The sequence below is a fragment of the Schistocerca serialis genome, chromosome 7 (assembly GCF_023864345.2).
Source record: "Schistocerca serialis cubense isolate TAMUIC-IGC-003099 chromosome 7, iqSchSeri2.2, whole genome shotgun sequence".
Lineage (NCBI taxonomy): Eukaryota > Metazoa > Arthropoda > Insecta > Orthoptera > Acrididae > Schistocerca > Schistocerca serialis.
Window position 1 is genome coordinate 249,244,893 of NC_064644.1, and position 24,194 is coordinate 249,269,086.

At 44.4% G+C, this 24,194-nt stretch overlaps 1 protein-coding gene across 1 annotated transcript in view; it reads left to right on the forward strand.

Annotated features, from left to right (window-relative positions):
• LOC126412996 (juvenile hormone esterase-like) overlaps positions 1–24,194 on the forward strand; it is a 93,070-nt gene that overhangs the window by 62,364 nt on the left and 6,512 nt on the right. The window contains exons 6-7 of the mRNA XM_050082888.1: positions 1,573–1,738; positions 14,039–14,211. Coding sequence (XP_049938845.1) covers positions 1,573–1,738; positions 14,039–14,211 — 339 coding nt within the window. The remainder of the gene's footprint in view (positions 1–1,572; positions 1,739–14,038; positions 14,212–24,194) is intronic.

The following is a 24,194-nucleotide window of genomic DNA, read 5'->3' on the forward strand; positions in this document are numbered from 1 at the left end:
ATAGCCCATTTGCTATTGGTTTTGTGATATGCCTTTCTTTAGATTTGTCTACAAAGATATCATCAATACTGGTCTCACAACATTCACATATCCTAGTTGCAAGGTTCACAGTAGAACTAAATTGAATGACGGTGTTACTGATTTCAATTATTGTTCACTGATAGAGCTTTTCAGTAATGTTCTGTTTCCAAGCGAACACTTTTTTTTCTTTTTTTTGCCAGCTGTGTTCTGACTGGTTTGACAGGGTCCGTCCACGATTTACTGTGCTAACCTTTTCATCTCAGAGTAGCACTAGCAACCTACATCTTCAGTTTTTTGCGGGACGTATCCCAGTCTCTGTCTTCCTCTACAGTTTTTGCCCTCTATAGCGCCTTCTAGTACCATGGAAGATATTTCTTGATATGTTAAGAGATGTTATATCAGCTAGTCCCATTTTATTGTTAGTGATTTTCATATATTCCTTTCCTTGCTGATTCCCCAGAGAACTTCCTCATTCTCATTGCTTACCTTTTCAGTCCACCTAATTTTTAAAATTCTTCTGTAGCACCATACCTCAAATGCTTCGATTCTCTTCTGCCTCAAATGCATCGAGTCTCTTCTGTCCAGGTTTTCCCACAGTCCATGCCTCACTGCCATACAATGCTGTGCCCCAGACGCACATTCTGGAAAATTTCTTTCTCAAATTAAGACCACGATTATTTTGCGAGCTAGGTCGCAGAATTTCTTAACTTCATGTACTTTGTCTCACCAACTCCGATGTTAAGTCTCTCGCTGTTCTCATTTCTCCTACTTCTCATTACTTTCGTCTTTCTTCGATTTGCCTTCAATCCATATTTTGTTCTAATTATACTTTCATTCCATTCAACAGGTCCTATAATTCTTCGACACTGTCACTGAGGGTAACAAAGTAATCAGCTAATCTTAACTTTGACACCCTTTCACCCTGAATTTTAGCCCCACGTTTGAACCTCTCTTTTATTTTGACTTTGCTACACATCAAATTTAATTGCTATATTCCTTCTCGTTAAAATATTTATTCCTCTCTCAGTTCCTGTGTGATTCTGATGATCGTGATCAATTTAGGCTGCTGGGGACTATTTTCGGACCTTCCATTTCGTGTTAAATCAGTTCCATTACCATTAAGACATTTTTTTCGATATAAAGACGTGTTCGTCATTTTAATTTAGCACAATATTTAGATTATATTCCTAACCGTTTCTTCAGGTCCTGCGTGCAACACCATCGTTATTAGTCCTAACAGGTGAATAGACGTCTAAGGAATGTGCCAAACCTTCATGTAGAAATGAAATATAATATTCAAGTGCATGGGCGGGTAAAGTTTTCCGTCGCATACTGAAATCTTGAAAAATTGCATCACTGTTATTGAACATGACTACTGCCAAGATCTGAACTACAGTAGTTCACACTAATTATGAAATGGATTTTTATGCCATTAGATTACCATCTGCATCCCTGCAGTACCTGGGTGTGGTTCTTCTGGGTCACTGAGTGCTGCAAACTTGCAATCTACGAGAAAACTGACCGTAATTTGTGCATGTCCGTTTGTTACAGGAAAAACGACGTCTCAGCCCCGTGGCGTGGCAACCCGTTATTGAGCCACCGTCAGCGACGGCAGTGGTTACTGAGTCACCGATCAGCATTCTCATGGAGGGCCGCTACAACCAAGTCCCCGTCATGACCGGCGTCACATCCGCTGACGGGTCCGTCTTTGTTGCCAGTACGTACCAAAACCCGTAACCTGCACAGACACAAGTGATCCATCATTCTTGACAACAACCCTTACTGTGATACTGGCATGCTCCGTCTCATGGGAACACCCTTGTTGGTTGGTGCAAAGTGGGGAGGAATGCTGCACCTACACACATAGCGTATACTCATTCCGAGCTGAAGTGACTTTCTGGGGATATGGAGGCAGCCGCCCCGTTTCAGGCACTAGTTCTGTTGTCAACGCAAGGACGCTCTCGAGATTCTGTTCCTTTTAATCGCAACACATTTAGAAGAATTTCGCGGTACAGGTGGTGGTTTACTCCTATGGTTATTTGGCAGTATTTATTTCTTGTTATCTATTAACGTTAATACGAGGGCTATTCAGAAAGTAAGGAACGATAGGTCGCGAAATGGAAACCACAGAGAAAATCAAAACTGTTCTATTTGCAACACTTAGCTACAACTTCCAGCTACTTATCTCCATAGTCGCCGATCCGATTTAGACTTTTGTCGTAGCGTTGTAAGAACTTTCCAATACCCTCGTTATAGAAGGCAGCCACCAGTGCTTTCCGCCAATTCTCTACGCTGGCCTACTGCTCGTTGTCTTTGCCAAAATGTTGTCTTCATAGCCAGCGGTTCATGTGAGCAGTGATGAAACTCAGAGGGAGACAATTACGGGCTGTGTTGTGTGTAGTCAAACATTTCCATTTGAAAACGATGCAGGAGCATCTTCATTGCCCCTGCAGAATGCGGCTGAGAATTGTCTTGAAGAAGAAAAGGCACGACAGTTATGTAATGTTGGCTGCCTAACTTCAGGCGAAATTCATCACCCGGCCCTCGTACTTGGCGGGAGACACTATTGTTCTAAGAATCTTTATGTAACGGGATCCACGTTCATACTAGAGACACTGCCCAACACACCTGTGCAAAACTTCATCGGATTTTCACTGTGGTTTCCATTTCGCTACCGATCGTTCCTTACTTTCTGAATAAACCTCGTATAAAGAAAATACTTTCTTTAAATCGAGCTTACTACAAAGTACTCTCTGAAATAATCCCATGTGAGAGTTTTGTCAAAAACGTGAGAGGGTAACTGGTTGTAATAAATAGGTCTACATTTCACGTGCTGTGTCACCAATGGACATATACATGTGAGCGATATGTTGTAAAATTTTAATTTGCACTCACCTTCTGTCTTGACACAATGTCCGGACACACTAGGTAGAGTGTCCTTTCCTGTTCGTTGGTCACTCACTTTTCACACAGCACTGGGCGCTCCGAAGAAATGGGCTAGATTCTATCTGGCCACAATTAACTAGCGTTTTCTTTTATTGAGCGCTATAATGGCCCATACATCGGGAATAATGAAGACAATCATTCACAATTATCGTGACGACTAATTTGATATGAGTAACCGACAAATTCACAAAAAACTATACAAAAGATGTAAATACTCTTATACATTAATGTACACTGTTCGCAGATGCGCGATCGTGCCTCCAAGCCCGTACCCTATGATCATTAAACTTGGTATCCTCTGTTGTTTCTTCAGCTTATCAGGATCGTCCGTGCTTACTTACCCCTAAAATCAGAAGGTAGGAGAAAGAGCACTCTGAAATGCGTCTGTTGCTGTGGCCTGAACAATAATGGAAGAGAAGGAAATATGTTGTTATCTTATAAGCTTATGTGGTGTGTCTCATTGTGTTGTTAGAGATTTACTATGGGTACAAGCCACTGTCGATAATACTGCGTCCAAAGTAGCCTATCTCTGAAACAACTGATATGCTCAAGCTGACATAAGGCTAATTAGCTATGAACGTTACACCAGCATCAGAAGAAGGAAGACATCGAAGTCAACAACGCCGGAATAGTATCCCTTGTCTAACAGCATCCAAAACGGTGGGATTGAATGAACAAATTTAAGTGAGCCTGACGCCATTAAGAGCAAACACTATTGCAGTTGTGGAATTACATCGGTTTAGAAAACGGGAATTTTGCTGTTGGTGCCACGCGATACTTGACACAGCAACAAAGTGGTGCATCACTCAATTGGATCCACTGCTGGTTATCGCCAGTTGTCTTGTGACATATTTTGCACATAACGCGAGTTGTCGGGTGCGAATATAGTGTATCTGCGGTTAAACCAAATACGAGCTGTTCCATTTAATTTCGGATAGCAGGAGACCATGCATTTTTGTGGGTTCGATTTTCTATCATCTACAGCAGACTTAAAATTAATATCCTTTGAAAAATCACAGCTGTGATAAAAAAGTGCTTCCGGTTTTATTAAGGGTTAAAGTTACCGTAATTTAATAAAATGACGCGATTCTGATATTCGTAGCTCAGAAACTATTCAAACTAAAATTCTCAGAACTTAAATTTAATGTGAGTTTTCTTATTTTTCATATTTTTCTAAAAATAACAATTTAAAACGGATTACAAATCATGCAAAACCACAGTTTAAACGGATTACAAATTATGCCATATTGTCCGCCTGCTTAGCTGAGTGGTACCGTGCTTACCTCTCATGCAAGCGGGCCGGGTTCGATTTCCGGCCAGGTTGGATATTTCTGCGTTCGTGGAGTGGGTGTTGCTTTGTCCTCATCATCGTTTCGTCCTCATCACCGGCGCGCAAGTCGCCCAAAGTGGCGTCGAATGAAATAACACTTGCTACTTGGAGGCCGAACTTCCCCGAATGGGGCCTCCCGGCCAATGTTGCCATACGCTCAATTCCATTTTTTATGCCATATTGTTCACCAGTTGATTTAAAACCGGATTAGTAAACTTTTTAATGGTGTCTTGAATTAGGAGGCGTAGAAGAAAAAGAAAAGTATATATAAACAGCGCCAGCACACATGAATCATGACGAGCCTGCTGTCGATCGCCTGTTGCTGGTGTTTTGCGGCAACCTATCGTCAAATTTTAACTGACTCAAATCAGCAAATCGAGGGTAGTGATTGCATTCATGTTTGGAATACGAGTGACCCCGTTGTGGAACTGTGACAGCCCCAGAGCCGCGGTATAGCTTAACTGCGCAATTACTGACGCATATTAAATTCATTGCGACCTATACCTCCGGTGTAGGCCCCTGTTCGCCCGATTCTTGAGTACTGTCTATCTACCTGGGATCTCTATCAGGTAGGACGGACAGAGGACATAGAGAAGATCCAACGAAGAGCGGCGCGTTTCGTTACGGGATCGATTAGCTGCGAGAGAGAGTTACGGCAAAGATAAACACACGTTACAAGAGAGATGTTGTACATCACAGAGAGATTTCTACTGAAATCTCTGGACAGTACTTTTCAGGAGGAGTCTGACGACATATTACTTCCCCCCACATACATCTCGCGCATTGACCACGAGGAGAAAATTCGAGACATTAGAGCCAATACAGAGGCTTACCGACAATCATTCTTTCCACACACTATTCGCGAGTGAAACAGGGCTGGAGGGATCAGATAGTGGCACCGAAAGTACCCTCTGCCACACACCATTAAGTGGCTTGCGGAGAATGATGTAGATGTAGATGTACTGCCAGTATATCTCACCATCGCTGGTGAGCGTGAATGTCTGGCCGTGGGAGGCGCGCAAGGTTCGCTTAGTGCGACTGTGCGAGCGCCGCTGCTGCATCACCCTCGGACAAGGTCTGACCCAGCAGTCTGCTGGTGAAGATTCCGCCTGGAGCGTCGTGATCGCGAAGTGTCCCACCTGCGTACGGAACCTGAAGTGCCTCTATCGAACGTAAGGCGCGAAGTGACACTGCTGCAAACAGAGGCCGAAGTTCTCCTTTGGAAGCAAAGCCTGAAGTCGCTCTACTCCGAGCACAATCTGATGTGAAGTAAAAGATCAGAGTGCGTCAGTCCTGTGGAGATCTCCAGCGTCTCAAGAAGCAACAGCCAATCAGAAAGATAAAGTTTTTCTTCCATCAAGGAAAAAATTAACCAGACCCGCTATACTTCCACCACCGTGGGAAAAATGTGTACAGAAGCCTCTCTTCCAGAAACTTGCGTCTAAAAATTTTACGTCACCGCTCTCTAGGCAATCAAGCTTGCTACTATTTGGCACTTTCTGGGCGCAATTTTCTAACGTGGGGCATATCAAGAGGAAAAAAGTAAAAATGTGGGGCTAGGTGCCGAGCAGGCGGATAAAACGTGTGACCTTCATTCCAAGGGATTGCTTGTGTGTTTCAGAAAGCTTTCGAGATCGCTATCTCTCCTAAAAAATTTTCTCTTGACTATCGTTCTAAAAGCTGGCCATGTTATTTACCAAATCCACAAGGGAAAGGTTTCACAGAAGTTCATAGGTCCAAAAACGTCCAGAGTGCCCCTCCAGAAAGCTGATACCGCAATGCCTGCCTATGAGAGTGGGACTAGAGGCGACGGAACAGGGTTGTTGGAGCGATTCCTCAGTTGAACTGCACTTGCTTCTCTAAAGCAACTGCCCGAACAGCCCAACAGTCCATGAAGGGCCACCGGTACCAAACGGCCACCGTGTTATTCTCAGATCATAGGCGTCAGTGGATGCGGACATGAAGGGGCATGTGATCAGCACACCGCTCTCCCGGCCGTATATCAGTTTACGAGACCGGATCCGGAGCTACTCAATCAAGCAGCTGGGTGCACGCAGCTTCCCAACAGCGCTCGGTAGACCGTATGGTCACCCATCCAAGTTCTAGTTCAGCCCGAAAGCCCTTAACTTTGATGATATGAAGGGAACCGGTGTTGCCACTGCGGCAAGGCTGTTGGCAACACTTGCTTGCTTCTCTGGCCATGTTATTTATCAAATCATCTTTCCACCAGAGAGAGGTTCCACAGACGTTCGTAGCAACAAAATTTCCAGAGTGCCTCTGGTTGACAGTCTCTCCAGGAAGCCGATCGAACACAAATAGAGCGCAATGCTTGATTACGAGACCGGTGCTAGAAGGCAACGTGGGCAGGAGCTCTTCTGTTGAGCTGCACATTCTTCGCTGCTGCTTATCCTATACCCAGGACGTGGAACTGAGTATCTACACGTATCTAGATAGAAGAAAAGGAAGTAATCACACACGTTATCACTGTTCTTCTACTTAAATTTAAAATAAGCGGGCGTTCCCTCAATATCCTCGAGTTAGGTTGGATTTCATCTGAATTGTAATTGATATAGATTTCAAACTGACTGTAATTTGTATATAAAAATTGGCTAATTTGTACAGAATGAATAGGGGCCTAGCATTTTCCTTTCCCAGTTTTCAAAATAGATGGTAACTTTTCCAATTTTTCGTCCGATCTGAAAGGGAATCGTCCGCACACTCCAGAATTGGTGCAGAAATCAAAGACTATGAGACACTGTCTGTGCAGTGCACATATGAAGAAAAATGACGCAGTTCAGTTGCTGTGCGCCTGTGGAGCGTCGAGGTGGGTTGGCTGCTTCCTACTAGTAATACGGCTAGCGCGGAATCAGAAGAGCTCAGTAAGCAATAACATTCCTTATTCAGACTCCCGTACCGAGTTTGATGTCGGCGCCTCGACGACGTGCATTGCTGCCTCGCCGTAACACGCGTTGGTGTATTTCAAATGGTTCAAATGGCTCTGGGCACTATGGGAATTAACATCTGAGGTCATCAGTCCCCTAGAATTTAGAACTACTTAAACCTAACTAACCTAAGGACATCACACACATCCATGCCCGAGGCAGGATTCGAACATGCGACCGTAGCAGTAGTGTGGTTTCGGACTTAAGCGCCTAGAACAGCTCGGTCACAGCGGCTGGTGAAGTCACCATAGAGGAGGGCTTCCTCTGGCGTCATGTTGTCGAGACGCGCAACCATCAGGTCTAGTGGCAGTTTGTAGGCCAGCAGCTACAAAATGAAGTTGCTAGGTGACGTTGAGAACCACTTCGTTCATAGAGGACCATGGGCGTTCATGGAAACGCCGCCGTATGCAGTTCGAAGCCCCAGGAGCAGTAGCAGTATGGTTAGAAGTGTGTGTGTGTGTGTGTGTGTGTGTGTGTGTGTGTGTGTGTGTGTGTGCAGAGCTGGTCTAGCTGAATTGACTGAGCGTGAGATTAACTTATTTATTCACACTCAAGGCACGGCGTTTAGGGCTTAGAGTACCTTACCGCCCTCCGTTGTGTGCTTTCCTGGAGAGGAGGCTACCCAGTGACTTCTCCTACTAAGACTGTGGCGTGCGGTGGACTTACTCATTGTCCATATGCGAATCTTTCGACAATGAGAGCAGTACCAGGTAAGGATACCAATTTTGAGGATGTGTCGTGCCTAAAGTGTGGACAGTTGTTTTTCCGAGGGGGTCAACCTTCAGGTGAATGCGTCTCGCTTCGTCTTCCATGAAGTCTTTTACGAAGGGCACGCCGGGTTCCTCGTGAAGAGCCGCAATGCGTGTTAGCGGCGACGCCAGTAGACTCCGACGAAGGGCCTTATTTTGGATTCTTTGAACTTCTTCATCCGTGGGACACTAACTATTGTACCTGACGAAAATATGCTAGACAATACAATTGTCGGTTCTTTACTTGGTCCTAGAGGAGAATAAGTGGAAATTAGATAATGTAAAATATTATTTCACTTTACTACAGGGTAATATGAAGATTTACTTAAATTCCACAGTGATTTTTTGAGTGTTTGCAACTGTTTATGAACATTAAAGTATCACTGGATACAGACAAGTCTACAAGACTTTTCACTTTCAGACATGATGTTCACAGTTCAGCATAAGACATTAAATACACTTGTGTCCTACCTATGACGATACTGTTTTCTTAATGTATGATCAAGAACCAAGCGTGAGCGTTCCTCTACTCGGTTGTCTATTGGTGTGTCGATGTGGTGGCGCTCCGAAGATGAGAGAGAGTGTAGCTCCGCCAGCGCCTCCCATTCGCCGCTACAGTACGCAGCGAGAGTTAGTTATCTTCTGTGGTACTGATGCGAACTTTGGACGATATCATACTAATCATGGCCCACATAATACTACTGTAGGTGAGTACTACTGAGCAATAAAGACGCAGTTTAGTGTCTCTATTGTCTCCATAGATGAAGACGGGGTATAAAACCTTCACCGGTCGCAGGTAGAGCGGTTGACCAAGGCTTTGTAATCTAAGCTGACCCCAAAGTATTTAATGAGTCTGACACCGTTGATGGTGATGTTATTGCGAAGAATTGATTTCTTCGTAAAATATGCTGTGGTTTGTCGGCATTCAGCACAATTTTGTTTCTCCTGCACCACATGTCCAGTCTACCGACTTGGTGCTGGAGACTGTTAATTAACTACTCAGTATCGCGGCCTGTGGGAAACAAGGCTGTATCGTCGGCGTGTTTGGCTAACTTTTACTGCGGATCCAGGAATAAGCCATTAACGTAGATTGACTATAGCCGACATAATTGTCTTGAGAGATTCAGCAACTGTATTGATAATTGAGATAATTCTCATTTTTGTTGTCTCAGTTGCATATTTTTCATTAGATTATAAGTTTAGATCACCCTGGACCACCTTCAGCAACTACTTAGATTTGAGGATGTCCCAAAGACTTAGAAACATGTGAGCTGTTTAAAAGCGTGCAACTGAGATGGAATAAAAAATGAGAATTATTTACACAGATGTTTAATATGGGTCACGGAACTGACCCCTGCGGTGTTCTAGTGGAAATGCGTTTTGTGCCGTAGCTTTGGCTATTGAGGGCGACCATGAAAGTCCTGTCTCAGAGAAAGACAGTGATGACATACAGGGTGGTTGTATCTGTAAACAGTCTTTAGATCAAGTTTTGCTGCCAAGCCTTGTCATAGGCGTTCTGTGAATCGATAAAGACAGCGACAGTAGACAAGAGACAATTGACTTCTTTGGTAACTATCTGTCAGGTAAATCACTTGGTGTTCTTCAGACAGATGCAAAGAAAATGCAATTTGTTCTGGTCGTGTAATTCCATTTGCCACTAGTGATAGTGATTTTCGTTGCTGAACAGGTGTCTCCAGTACTTTATATCTTTAAAATTGTGGATTTGGTGTATGTTTTAAACTGTGTGTGTTTTTCATGAATGTCTCCGTCTAAGGAAAATTAATCAATAGCCTATCGAAAAATTGGTAGAATATGGGGACCATACGACTGTAATATTATTCAGCAAGACTTTCAGTACCACTTTTCATACGTAAAACTGCGTACTGCATATGTTGATCTTTGTAGACTAATGTAACTAAAAGTAATTTCAGACAAATACGAAAATTCAAACCAAATTTTTTCTGTGACAATTTTGTTTTTAGATCATAATGAGCAAGTTATGAGCTGCTGTATGTTTAAAACTAATTTAGTAATTTGGCTAATCTCTTTTATCATTTTAATTGGTAATGTTTGCAAAAGCACAAATAATAATCTCCACATTCATGGATACTCAGAAACTTTCAGGATCAGGAACAGAGCATTAATACAATTATATGACTGAGGTGAATGATATTCTCATGACACACAAACATTGAATTTTACAGTATAGCGGCACACTGCAGTGAAATGACTGATTCTTCTTAGAGCATTACACATTATGCCATTCTGTAATACACTGATACTACTGTAAAAGAGTTTTTAGGATGGCTAGTTGTGGGCGGTGACTCTGTACTGTAGATGGGTACAGATACTCAAATAACGCTGCTCGTGGATACAAGACACGTTATTGCTGTTTGTTTACGTTCTTTAGACATTGATGCTGCTAGTGTTGATGACTAACGTGGAAAATACACCGTCACGACGTCTCTAAGCACGCTGACCTCCGGTCTAGCTGTGTAGATAATGGCGACGCCTGAGCACGAGTGGCTGTCGCTGCACGTTTTCTCCCACTGCCACGTCACGCTCTCAGAGCATGAGGAAGGGCAACAGGGAGACATTGCGAATGTGCCTCGTTTAAATGGCAGTGCAATGGTGTTGCTTAAGAAGTGATTGTATGTTTCACGTCTCTTAACAGCATAGGTCACAAAGAAAACAAATTTTCTCTATTGTTTGATTTTTTTAATATGATGAAGATATAATATTATTTTCACGTGGTGCAAATATCGCCATACGAACAAGTGCAGATAATTTCACAGATTTTCAAACTCAAGTCGCCACGTGATTGTGACTTATTTCGTAGCATACTTGAAAAAAGGTATTTCACATAAATATGTCGTTCGAAATATTTTAACACTTTTGCAACCTCATTTTGTTGACGTAGAAACTCTAACTGAGCAACGCAATGTATACATCCTAGGCAGTTTTAGGCAGTTTTAACGTAAAGGAATTTGTCATTAAAATGGGAATTACTTTGCAAGTCAGCCAGTTACATCTCCACGTGCCCAAGTGTGGTTTCAACTAAAATGGCAAACGGTCTCGCAAACAGCTGGAAAAGAGATGAAGATTGACAGTGCCGTCCAAACGTTTAGGAGAATTTCCTCGGACTTCATTTTAGGTCACAGTGAAGTCTTCAAACCACACATTTCCTTTATAGCAGTAACCATAAGGAAACGGACTGTGTTTGTCAGAATGTGTCCCTCCTACAATCCGATTTTCTTTTTAAATGCATGCCCACCAAATCAGAAACAAGTTGGGTTTCACCGCTCTAACAACCCTACCACAACAAAGGTCAAAAATTAATTATGATTGTGGTGTTGCCCACGCTGATAAATACTGCATCTTCGGGCAACAACAAAATTGTATTATGTGGCAGGTGTCATTAGAGCACAGTTAATAAAGCCATTTCATGAAATAATGGATAAACTAGGCACTCATCTTTTCGTGTTCCCGGTCTCGTTGAAAACTCATGGCTCAATCGACGAAAATCTAGGTAGTGATGATTCCAAGCTCGGATGCAAAGAGGCCTAGGTGTTATTCTGCGATATTCAAAAGTTTTATAGATATGTTTCATAAGCCATTGTTGAAGATTAAACTTTTGCAAGCTAGCACAATGGTGATGTAAAAAAGTAATCAGCACTCCGAATTTAAGTTACACTTCTTTTTTATTACTTTTGTTGCAATATCACGTAAGTCATTCCAAAACATCACTTCACAATACAAAACATACTTGAAAACATCTTCCTCACTGTTTAAGGTCCGCAGCTCGTGGTCGTGCGGTAGCGTTGTCGCTTCCCACGCCCGGGTTCCCGGGTTCGATTCCCGGCGGGGTCAGGGATTTTCTCTGCCTCGTGATGACTGGGTGTTGTGTGCTGTCCTTAGGTTAGTTAGGTTTAAGTAGTTCTAAGTTCTAGGGCACTGATGACCATAGATGTTAAGTCCCATAGTGCTCAGAGCCATTTGAACTGTTAAAGTTCACATTTTAGAAACGGAATACAATTTGCGTCTTTTCAACATGACGACCAAGACTTGACTCTGTCTAATAACCGCTTACGCGCCCAAAAATCAGAGTTACACGTACGACAAAGATCATAGTGACAAAAGAGAGAATTCACATAAGAATAATATCATTGCAATATAAACTTATCAATGTATCAAAGTACCTCTACATTAATGAAATCAAATCTGAATGTTGTCACAGAAATATGTAAACTACTTTACGGAAACACAGTAGAATATTGCTGGTATCGAGAGGTTGAGGTGAGGTGCCGTAATGGTTACGTAATTCAAGTACCATTACACCATGCAGTGTCTTACTGTAGGCTGTATGCAGTGAAGTCCACTCAGAATGCAAAGTCTGCAATCCATTCTGGACGTCCTAATTGTCATTCCAGCATTCATTTTTGCTTCATGAATTCCACAATAAGGAATTTTAAATCAAATAGTCGTTCCTGAGACGTTCTTTGACTTAACCAACCTGCTTTACAATCGTACATTAAGTCTCCATACTCTTCGATCAGTTCCAACTGACAGTGGCATAATGCAAGCGACTTCATAAAATTTTACTGTTTATACACCAATTTCTTCATGTGCTGCTTGGCTGCACATGTAGCACAAAGTTCTTCCAGAGACATTCAACAATGAGTTCTGTCTCCCAGTCGTTGTAATTTTTGTTCTTTCACTGTCATCTGAGCCTTTATATTCTTCCTGCGTGGTATTGTAATGTCACTTCATAGCAAGTGTGCAGTACCCATCGCTTATGTGACTGTGTAATATGTATTAAGAATTCTCGTTCCTCTCTTCTGTCATACCCATTCATTTCTAAAGGCTTATGGCGGCACGCCGCGCGATTGTGCAAACATCCACTGTACCCAGGGACGCCCTTCAGACCATGAACAAATAGCGATTGGAAAACAGCGCTGATACGCTGATACCACAATTCTCTCAAACGGAAGAGAGTTGTGCCGACAGTAACGTGCTACGCTGCAGTACTAGATTAAATGTCTCGCTGTGCTAAGTATTCCCAGAGAAGTTACGAGCAAGGCCGGGACAGGCCGAGACTCGGCTCGCACGCGTCCACACGCGGCCCGCACACCATTACTGTGCGAAGTTTGGCACCAAATGGCTGGCCCTGGTACAGGTGATAGCGCAGACCGTGCGCCATCGCAAGTGCAACGGCTCCGCTAGTCGTTACCCCCGGCCCATAGTGTGGGACCCGGCGAAGACGGCGGTCACTGTGTGTATCAGGCTGCATCTCACTCTCAGTGGCACAGGCCGAGGGTGTTATATCTCGAGAGAGGCGGGGACGGCTGAATCCCCCATATCGCATTACTGAGAGGGCAACAGAGTGCTCAGCTACCTGATCACCCAGATACTCAGGCGGGGACGTAGATTCGAGGTCCGGCGGCTGTGGAGACAGCAGCGTCATCCACACGAAGATGGCCAGTACTGACTGGACATCATATTACTGCCCAGCTGTTCGACAGTAAAAGGATCTGCTCCGGGCATACGTAGTGGAATGGGCCACGTTTGTGTCACGCGGTAATGTCTGGAACAGAGTCCGATGACCAAGCTTTAGCTATTATCACATGGTAATTGGTCAAACCGCAGAAGACTAATGACGACTGGTCCACCCCCAAATCGTTGTCATGCGGAAGTAGTGGTACGGAAGCTGAACGCTATATCTGAGTTGCTGAACTGATGGTGGTCAATGCCAAATGCGTCAGTCAAATACCTGATTTCATTCCCATAATAAAACATGCGCATTCTTTTCATCTGGAATTTCCTCACCAATGTGCAATTAGTACACTAACATTTCAGGACAGGCAATTATAATAATATATCAGTATTTTCTTAGATGGCAAAAAAGTGTAATTTGTACGTCAGTGACATACAGTGCTGGTATTACAACAGCTGTCGAATTTGTTCCGTTTAATATAAGTCTGCTGACCGATGATATGTCGCACATCCACCTGCTGAAGACCGCATCGTAAGAGATGTGCTGATTTTTACAGTGTCTGGAGTGATGCAGAGCGAGTCTGTGGCAGCAGATCTCAACGAAAACTTCACGTCCCTGGTGGGTTCTCTGCTGCCGAGGCCAACGAGGGAAGAGCAGGAGGCGGCGGCGCAGCAGCTGGAGGACTTCTACTTTGGGGACCAAGGATTCTCACAGCAACAGCCGCAGGCCGTATATGATGTCTGTATCGACATTTAATTGACTCTTAAATATCTACAGATGTATGTGAAATGTATTCGCAGGTGTAAATACCAACAACCATTGGCTGTATAAGGGAATGACGACAGTGAAAATTAATTCCGAACTGGGACTTGAACCAGGATTTCCCATTGCACGCGAGTGGTCAGCTTGTCTTGTCTGTGCACGACTCACACCGAGACCCAAAGTTCCACACGTCGTCGTTCCTGCATCACAAAGTGTACTGGCACACACGTTATGCAAATCCGTACAGCGGGGGCATTTAAAATTGAATGTCGCTACCTGGTATCGGCAGTTAAATATGATATTCCAGTGCCCCTGTTGTTAAGAAGAACGATGCAATGTTCCTTCGGACATGTATGCATGGACGTGAGTCGTGCAGCGGTTAAGGCGGCGGCTACCGTACAGCGTGAAATCTCGGTTCGACTCCCCGTCCAGCACAAGTTTTCTTTGTCGTCATTCGCTTATACAGCTGATACTTGTGCGTATTCGCAACTACAAATACATTTCATGTATTATATAACAGCTGTAGTTGCCACGGTGCCTGTTCCTTCGGACATCCATGGATGTTCTAGGGAACACTCCACCGTTCTTCGTAACAACACAGACACTGCAATATCGTATCTAGAGATGCGCTTCTGTACAGTAACATACAAAACAATTTACTGCTGTTTGCATCCAGAGTACAAGAGGAATCCTGTAAGACCTCGACCTAGGACAAGGGTAGTGGTTACGTCAAGGGAATTCTGATTTTGTTTTGTAACATATTATTGTCGATTCGGATGAGATAAGTGGGACGTGAATCACAAGAAAACGCAAACACAGGCTTGTAGTTCACAAAGTTTTATTACACATATCCCCCTACAAAAGCAGTACAAAATATTTTACGTACCTGGCTTCCAATAGCCACCAATAACAAATATAATTAAAAACCTTATAGAGCCTTTATAATATTATACAGAATGAAACAAGTTAAGTAAAGTTCCTTCCTTTTAACTAAAGAGCAGACACCATATCCGTGTAAGTATATAGTGCTGTCAACACCGGCCATGACCTTCTTCTTCTGTGCGGATGCACACTTATTCCTCGAACTCTTAGGAGACTTGGTAAGAATGTCTTCCACGAGTAATGAGTGTGTTGGGTAGGACACTACGAATGTAGTGTGTGGACATACAAGGTGAGAATGGTGGGTCTCGCGGGAAGCGTGCGCGAGATAGTCCCTGCAGTCGCGCTATCCTCTGTGTCCTCGGTGGCTATGGACCAAACATAGCACAGAAGCCAGCCGAAGGAGGCACAAATGGCGAGCGGAAGGCCGGGCTGTAGGGGAGGAAGGAGGCCCGAAAAAAAAAATAAAATAAAAAAATAAAAAAAATGTGACTCAGCTGGATAGAGCGTCTGACATGTAAGCAGGAGATCCCGGGTTCGAGTCCCGGTCGGGACATACATTTTCACCTGTCCCGTTGATATATATCAACGCCCGTTAGCAGCTGAAGGTATTAATATAATACCAAAATAACAAATAGTTCCAGATAAAAACAGAGGAGAAGCATAATTGACCACAAATTTAACAGGAATTTACCAGGACTAAATCCCAATTGGTGAAACAAGCAACAGTACAGAATATTAAATAACAAATTCCAAGTAAATGAGCAAAATCTTGGACCAATAGACAGATCATAGAACCACGGTATTCCACCAATTATTATAATTATATAGTGACTTATTCCACTGAACGCGTTCGTGACGTTCCTCTCTAGTATAACAACAATATTTAGCCAGACAGTTATCTTGCACGCAACAGCGGGCACAGCCCGACGGATGACCCACCCTAAAACAAGAGTGACCAAACTACTAGTAACAGGGGACGCACCTTGACGCAGCTCGAACACATTTACGAGAGGAATCTCCTAATAATTACAGGAGAGAATACTCAACTACTGGGGCGAGCAGCGACTCTGATAGGTTACAGCCAAGTAGCGCCAAGTGTCACCAAAACGAAGCTGGCAGAGCTGACGGCGTCCGAACACATTTCAATCAAGGCACCGCCCCCTGTATTGGTCAATCCAGAACTGATTGGGCCCGCCGCTCGTAGTACACTGTAAGATTAAAAAAAAGTACAGACTACCAAACTAAAGAACACAATACAAACCCTCTTACTTCAGAGTTATCTGCCCCCCCCCTTTAAATTTAAAACATACAAGACCTCAAACACCAAGCGAGGTGGCGCAGTGGTTAGCACCATGGACTCGCATTCGGGAGGACGACGGTTCACTCCCGCGTCCGGCCATCCTGATTCAGGTTTTCCGGGATTTCCCTAAATCGCTCCAGGTAAATGCCGGGATGGTTCCTCTGAAAAGGGCACGGCAGACTTCCTTCCCTAATTCGATGAAGCCGATGACCGCGCTGTTCGGTCTCTTCCCCAAAACAACCCCAAAGCCCTCAAACAAATAGCATGGAAAATTATTCTTTACTCTTAGAAGCAGACCCCAATAAGAAGCATAAAGTCTGGAGAAGTTAACGGGCTTCCGACGCAAGAGCATAAAATCCCATAATACAAGACACCAAATGTCACGGCCTCTCCAAACGAAGACCACAGAATAAGTCATAAGATGTTCATGTAACATTACAAGCACACTATCTTAACACTAGCTGACGCCCACCTTTAGTAGCACCAAACGTCGAGAATCCACATAGCATAGATAGGCATCCAGCATCAGGTGGTACAATATACACACTTGCTAGTGCATTGGAGGCCATCAGCACCAGCCCGCAGCCGACACACCCCTCACAGCCGTGCGAGCAACCACCGCTCCTCCGTAACGGCCACTCCAAAACTCGCCAAGACAACATATGCCCAAGAAACGGGCAAGCACAGCCACTAGGGCCTCGGAGCGAAAAACCAAGAGAGCCATAGTCGGAAGCGCCGCGCTTAAATAGCGACCACAAGAGGAAAACCAAAGAGAAAACGCACATGGCAGAACGAGTGGGATTACTGCCCCTACAAGATAAGAGAATCACTGGCTCCAGCGACTCCCCCACGGCTCAATAAGGATCCGAGAGATTAGTTATCTGATACGCTTGTAATTGGGAAAGGTTCTATTTTTATTTTCTTTTGAGTGTCACCCATTAGAAGGCCACACCATGGGGAGGTGGTCAAACTATTAGTGACGCAAGAGCCAACGTCCAACGCTACTTCCGCGAGCCCCATGGGCTAATTGTTTGGTATTCAGACCTGGACCTGTCTGTTAATGTTTATACACCGATTTTTACAAGACTGGTGAAAGGAACAAAACACGAAACGTCTCTGTGTAAAAGAGATTCCTGCAACTGTAACTCGAGGAACATAGCGCTACAGTAGACTCACCTCATGATTTCTGCTACTCGGTCCGCATCAGGGGTGCTGGAACCTGTTACATCTCACATGTCTCACCTGACCTGCACTTGTTCTGACGTTGCACTCTAAGAGATAGCACATACACCATCTTTGAGTTAAATGATTGACGTGGGAAGAGATAGATTGGTTCAAATGGCTCTGAGCACTATGGGACTTAACTTCTGTGGTCATCAGTCCCCTAGAACTTAGAACTACTTAAACCTAACTAACCTAAGGACATCACACACATCCATGCCCGAGGCAGGATTCGAACCTGCGACCGTAGCAGTCGCGCGGTTTGGGACTGAGCGCCTTAACCGCGAGACCACCGCGGCCGGCGGAAGAGATAGATTGCCCAGAAAAGAAGTAGACAATTCTTCTGGTACAAGTAAATTATATTGTCGACGTTCTGTGTCCTCCAATTAAGTTGGTGCATATCAGTAACAACCTCAAATTAAAACAAGTGTGCGTCACCCCAGAACTCACTTAGCCTTCAGGGAAGTCACTAGTTCAAAGTAATTGTCTGTCCAATGTACCTTCGACGAACTAGTCATCCCAGTAGGATGTGGAGGAAAGTATGCTGCAATGCGCGACTTTGTAAGAGACGCGCCAAGACAGTTGTGACAGTGTTCACCACCTCGATGCGCACTTCGTTTCTGCCCTGCTGCTACATTTCCACACACAATCGCGACCAGAAGGCAGTCTACTTCTGTTTACAACAACACCGAACGTGTAGACACTAAGACAAAAACATAGCCTTACTTACCACTACGAATGCAAGACATGACGTAGTAACATGACATAAACTTTGTCCCTCTGATCTAGCCACATTTAAATCAGTAGTTATTTTCATAGTTAAAAATATAACATTTCGATACCAATCAAAGTAACTTCGTAAGTCCTTTTCGAAAGTTATACTTTGCAAAAATCAGATGAACCAACAATAAAGCTTTGTCGGCTGCTGAGATTGACTTGACACTTCCTCTGTCTTCAAATCCATGATGATCTGTATTGAGCAGATGTGATATTACCCCTATTTCTGACTTTTTAGCAAGTGGTAACATCAGACATGTCATTTTTCATGACAATCAGGATTAAGCTATTTTTCACACCAGTAAGCCATATTTATACTCACTCATAGCAATTCTTGTAAAATTTTACGATCTATGTGTCTACTGCAAAACGTGTTTCTATTCAAGAACTGTTTTTCCCCTCCACCCTTCAGAGCCAGGGACGAGTCCATCCTGCTGTTGCCATGGGGTGTTTTGTTTTCTGTTTTGCTTCTTACTTTCTAGTTTAGACAGTATTCCTACTCCAAGCTTCTAGAACATTTCACTTTCGTCGCTTTCTGGGATCTCACTTCCACCCACATCTTCTGCTGGTGGGTGTGCCACACCTTCTTGCACGGCAATGGAAAAATGGCTGCCTCTCACGTCCCTGAATTACGATTCTGTATTCGTTTAAAATTCACATAAATCTTGAAGCAAAAGTCGGATCTTGATGCGGGTTGCATCAATAAACTGAAAAGCTCTTAGAACACATTTTATGCTTTGTTTGAAAAGAAGTTTCGCTTTATTTCAACTCAAGAGATTACGTAATGTTAGGTTGGGAAACGAGCATGGGTAGGTAAATAGCACGTCATTGCCTCGCCTTATAAGACCTAAATGGGTTGGTTGTCCCTGACTGACACCTAAAATGAGATGTATAGAATCGACAAAATGCATATTGAAGATTGTTGTCCATGTCTGCTGAGCTCGTGTAAAAGGCATTCCAAAGATGCCAGCTATTGTTACAGCATCATTTAAGTTGACTATAAACTCTCAAGAAGTGCTGACAGGAAGCAGCACTTTCTTGGGGAGTGCTGTTAAGAGGAGAAATCATTAACAATGCCTACATTCTGGTCTTTACGGTGACAGCTTGAATGACCTCAATGTTTAAACAAATTCAGGAGCTGTTTGGTTCTATCAAATGTGAATAGTCTTCTGACAGTCTTCCTGTCTGCAGAGAAAGAGGATTTAGAAGTTTCTAATAGTTTGGAATTCTGGCTGCAGTAAGCCAACATTTGTTTCCGGAGAGCTTTTCAAGTGCTTCATCATCCCTTACTATACCTATCCTGTTCGTTTTTCTTCATCCACATCAATTGTCATATCTGAAAGCCATTCAAACATTTCTCCTTTTTCTCGATAACTTCGATGTTTCTGTGTCATGTATAACATCACACCAAAAAGGCATTTCGCAAACGTCAAGTCCTATTGCTGCACCTCTCAATAATCCTGGCATTTTTCTAAACAATTATTTTCCACATAGTATCATTTTTTCCAGTATTACATTTTCAATTCGAATTAAGCTGCTTCCTAAGTTAGTGAAGGAGTTTACATGTTCAATTTCCTTTCTATGTAGCCCTAATTAGTCTATGCATTTCCTTGATGTTTTGATTGTTTCTGTCTTGGACGATGAAAATAGCAAGGACTCACAGCACTGTAAATTCACAGTCCGGTCACGTTAATGAAACCACTGCCTGTGTTCGACATCGCTGTGCAACAACAACTAACGGACAGAAAGTGACACACCTAACAGTGGAAGGTACATAAAGCGTGGAAAACAGTGCAGATATCGTAATACATAAACTGAGCAATTGATCCGATGATCACTGGCTTTCGGACAAAGAATGGAATCATTCTCGTAACGGCTGAGCCCGTAAACTGTTAGCGTGTTGTTGTGGCAAAATGGCCCTAACCAAAACTTGCGCAGAGGCAACAGGGCGCGCCACGAGCCGTAGATGGCCGGGGTAAAGACGACTGCGGAGGTGTCTACGGGCGAACAAATATGCAGCTGTTGAGCAACTGACCACCCAGATGAACCAACGTGCTACCATCAGTGTGTCCTCAATGACTGTACACCGAACGCTGCAGTGTATGCTCCTCCACTGCAGGCACTTGGTTCATGCACCCATAGTCACTGCTGTTCATCGTTGACAAAGCCTGGATTTTGCAAGCCACTCCCTCAGTTCGACTTCCATTGAGTGGCGACAGATAGTTTTTTCAGATGAAACCACCATAAGCATTTTCCGACAATTTTATAGTTTTTGTTGTTGTTAGTCACAAAGTTGTCTTTTGTGGTGCATTTGTAAATATTTACCGTTCTAAACACTTAAGTGCTGTAGTTAGTTAGTTAGTTAATTTATTAGTTACATGTTCCATAGGACATCTGAACGATTGTTTTATCGAAGTTATGCGAAACGAGTCAGTTTACAGGATATGTATACTGGCTACCACTTTTTGAGTAGAAATTCATAAATGTAATAGAAGGGATTGACCAGGAGAAATGATTTCAAATTAGATTTAAAACTTACTTCGCCACCCGTCCGACATTTTATGTTATCGGGCAAGTGATCAAAAATTTTTATTGCTGCAAATTTAACTCCTCCCTAAGCCACTGACAGCTTTAACAGTAGTTAACGTAGGTTACTTTTTCTGGTGTGCATACTGTAAGACCTTCAAGACACACACCATCTGATTATTTGACTTGTCGCTCTAACGAAGTAGGCGAGTGTCAGCAATATGTCTCGTGGTCTTATCGTGGCGTGTTTATCTTCTGCCGTTAGGTCAGACAATAGAAATGCCACTTGCACCCTTCGAGTAGCAGATTGATGGTGACCAACTTTAAACAGAACGTGATTAATTTTCACACATATTTATTAAAATAATAAAAAGCATAGACATTACGTAACTTGATTCTGCTGTTTACAACTGACAATCTGAAGTTCCTTTGGTCTTGGTACGTAATCTTATTCTCAGATATCTCTGATACTTAACAAAAGTGTCTATACATTTATCTTCATCTAAATCTACATCTACATTTATACTCCGCAAGCCACCCAACGGTGTGTGGCGGAGGGCACTTTATGTGCCACTGTCATGACTATGTACAGGAATATGATAATCTTATTAGGTGCAGACTGAAACTTGACTATATACTGGTACAGACTAATGCAGACTGGTACAGACTGCTGCAGACAAATGCAGACTGGTGCAGACAGGTGCAGACAAAAGCAGACTGACTAATCGGAGGTCTGTACACACGTTATAATACCTCGCGCGTTCAGGTATCACTGCGCGAGTGTGATCCGCGAGGAGAAAGGGTTCTACGTTGGCAGCAGTCTCATTGGCTGCGTTACATATTAGTACATGGATCGGCGGAAGCAGAATTTTGTCCGTCTCTAAGGCAGCGCCATCTCGTAGTGCGGAGAGGGACGAGTGCTGCACTTGCGCTGTTGTGCTTAGCGGGGCGCGCTCGAGTGGGAAACTTGTGTACGTGCTGACTACGCCAAACTACACTCCTGGAAATGGAAAAAAGAACACATTGACACCGGTGTGTCAGACCCACCATACTTGCTCCGGACACTGTGAGAGGGCTGTACAAGCAATGATCACACGCACGGCACAGCGGACACACCAGGAACCGCGGTGTTGGCCGTCGAATGGCGCTAGCTGCGCAGCATTTGTGCACCGCCGCCGTCAGTGTCAGCCAGTTTGCCGTGGCATACAGAGCTCCATCGCAGTCTTTAACACTGGTAGCACGCCGCGACAGCGTGGACGTGAACCGTATGTGCAGTTGACGGACTTTGAGCGAGGGCGTATAGTGGGCATGCGGGAGGCCGGGTGGACGTACCGCCGAATTGCTCAACACGTGGGGCGTGAGGTCTCCACAGTACATCGATGTTGTCGCCAGTGGTCGGCGGAAGGTGCACGTGCCCGTCGACCTGGGACCGGACCGCAGCGACGCACGGATGCCCGCCAAGACCGTAGGATCCTACGCAGTGCCGTAGGGGACCGCACCGCCACTTCCCAGCAAATTAGGGACACTGTTGCTCCTGGGGTATCGGCCAGGACCATTCGCAACCGTCTCCATGAAGCTGGGCTACGGTCCCGCACATCGTTAGGCCGTCTTCCTCTCACGCCCCAACATCGTGCAGCCCGCCTCCAGTGGTGTCGCGACAGGCGTGAATGGAGGGACGAATGGAGACGTGTCGTCTTCAGCGATGAGAGTCGCTTCTGCCTTGGTGCCAATGATGGTCGTATGCGTGTTTGGCGCCGTGCGGGTGAGCGCCACAATCAGGACTGCATACGACCGAGGCACACAGGGCCAACACCCGGCATCATGGTGTGGGGAGCGATCTCCTACACTGGCCGTACACCACTGGTGATCGTCGAGGGGACACTGAATACTGCACGGTACATCCAAACCGTCATCGAACCCATCGTTCTACCATTCCTAGACCGGCAAGGGAACTTGCTGTTCCAACAGGACAATGCACTTCCGCATGTATTCCGTGCCACCCAACGTGCTCTAGAAGGTGTAAGTCAACTACCCTGGCCAGCAAGATATCCGGATCTGTCCCCCATTGAGCATGTTTGGGACTGGATGAAGCGTCGTCTCACGTGGTCTGCACGTCGAGCACGAACGCTGGTCCAACTGAGGCGCCAGGTGGAAATGGCATGGCAAGCCGTTCCACAGGACTACATCCAGCATCTCTACGATCGTCTCCATGGGATAATAGCAGCCTGCATTGCTGCGAAAGGTGGATATACACTGTACTAGTGCCGACATTGTGCATGCTCTGTTGCCTGTGTCTATGTGCCTGTGGTTCTGTCAGTGTGATCATGTGATGTATCTGACCCCAGGAATGTGTCAATAAAGTTTCCCCTTCCTGGGACAATGAATTCACGGTGTTCTTATTTCAATTTCCAGGAGTGTAAGTACACAACGCTGTTCCTCTCTAGGGTTGTAGGTACGTACATCATTGTTCCTCTCAAACATCATCAGCGAAAACATGCATTGTGACGGCGCAGCTAAAATGCCTAACTCCTTGAAGAGGTACCTAAATGCCATGGGTGAACACCACATATTATTCTCATTGATCTCTCTCTCTCTCTCTCTGTCCGAACAGGCCTCGGAAGGCCCAAAGGTACCGTTCGGCCGCCGTGTCATCCTCAGACCACAGGTGTCACTGGATGTGGGTATGGAGGGGCATGTGGTCAGCACACCACTCTCCAGAGACGCTACTTTTCAATCAAGTTGCACCTCAGTTTGCCTCACAAGGGCTGAGTGCACCCCGTTTGCCAACAGTGCTCGCCAGACTTGATGGTCACCCATCCAAGTGCTAGCCGAGCCCGACAGCGCTTAACTTCGGTAATCTGATGGGAACAGGTGTTATCAGTGCTGCAAGACCGTTGGCTGTTCTCACTGATAGCTTTTGTGCAATCAATACTTTCTTCCTAAATGATGGTTTAACGCAGAAAAGAATTCCCTACGACATTACTGTGTGGAAATATGCAAAATATGTCAGGGGGTTGATAGATTTGTTTCTAAGCTTAGCACTTATGAGGAAGAGCAAAAGTAACTGAACTTACATGTTTGAGAAGCTCAGTAATATGCTTCTTCCAGGCCAAGTTTTCATCAGTATGTACACCCCATAATTTAGAGCATCGTAGTGTAGTTACTGACTCCTGCTTATGTGATACATCAATTCTAGTGTGACTCTATTTGTTGTACAGAGCTAAATGTAGCGTGTTCCTTCAAA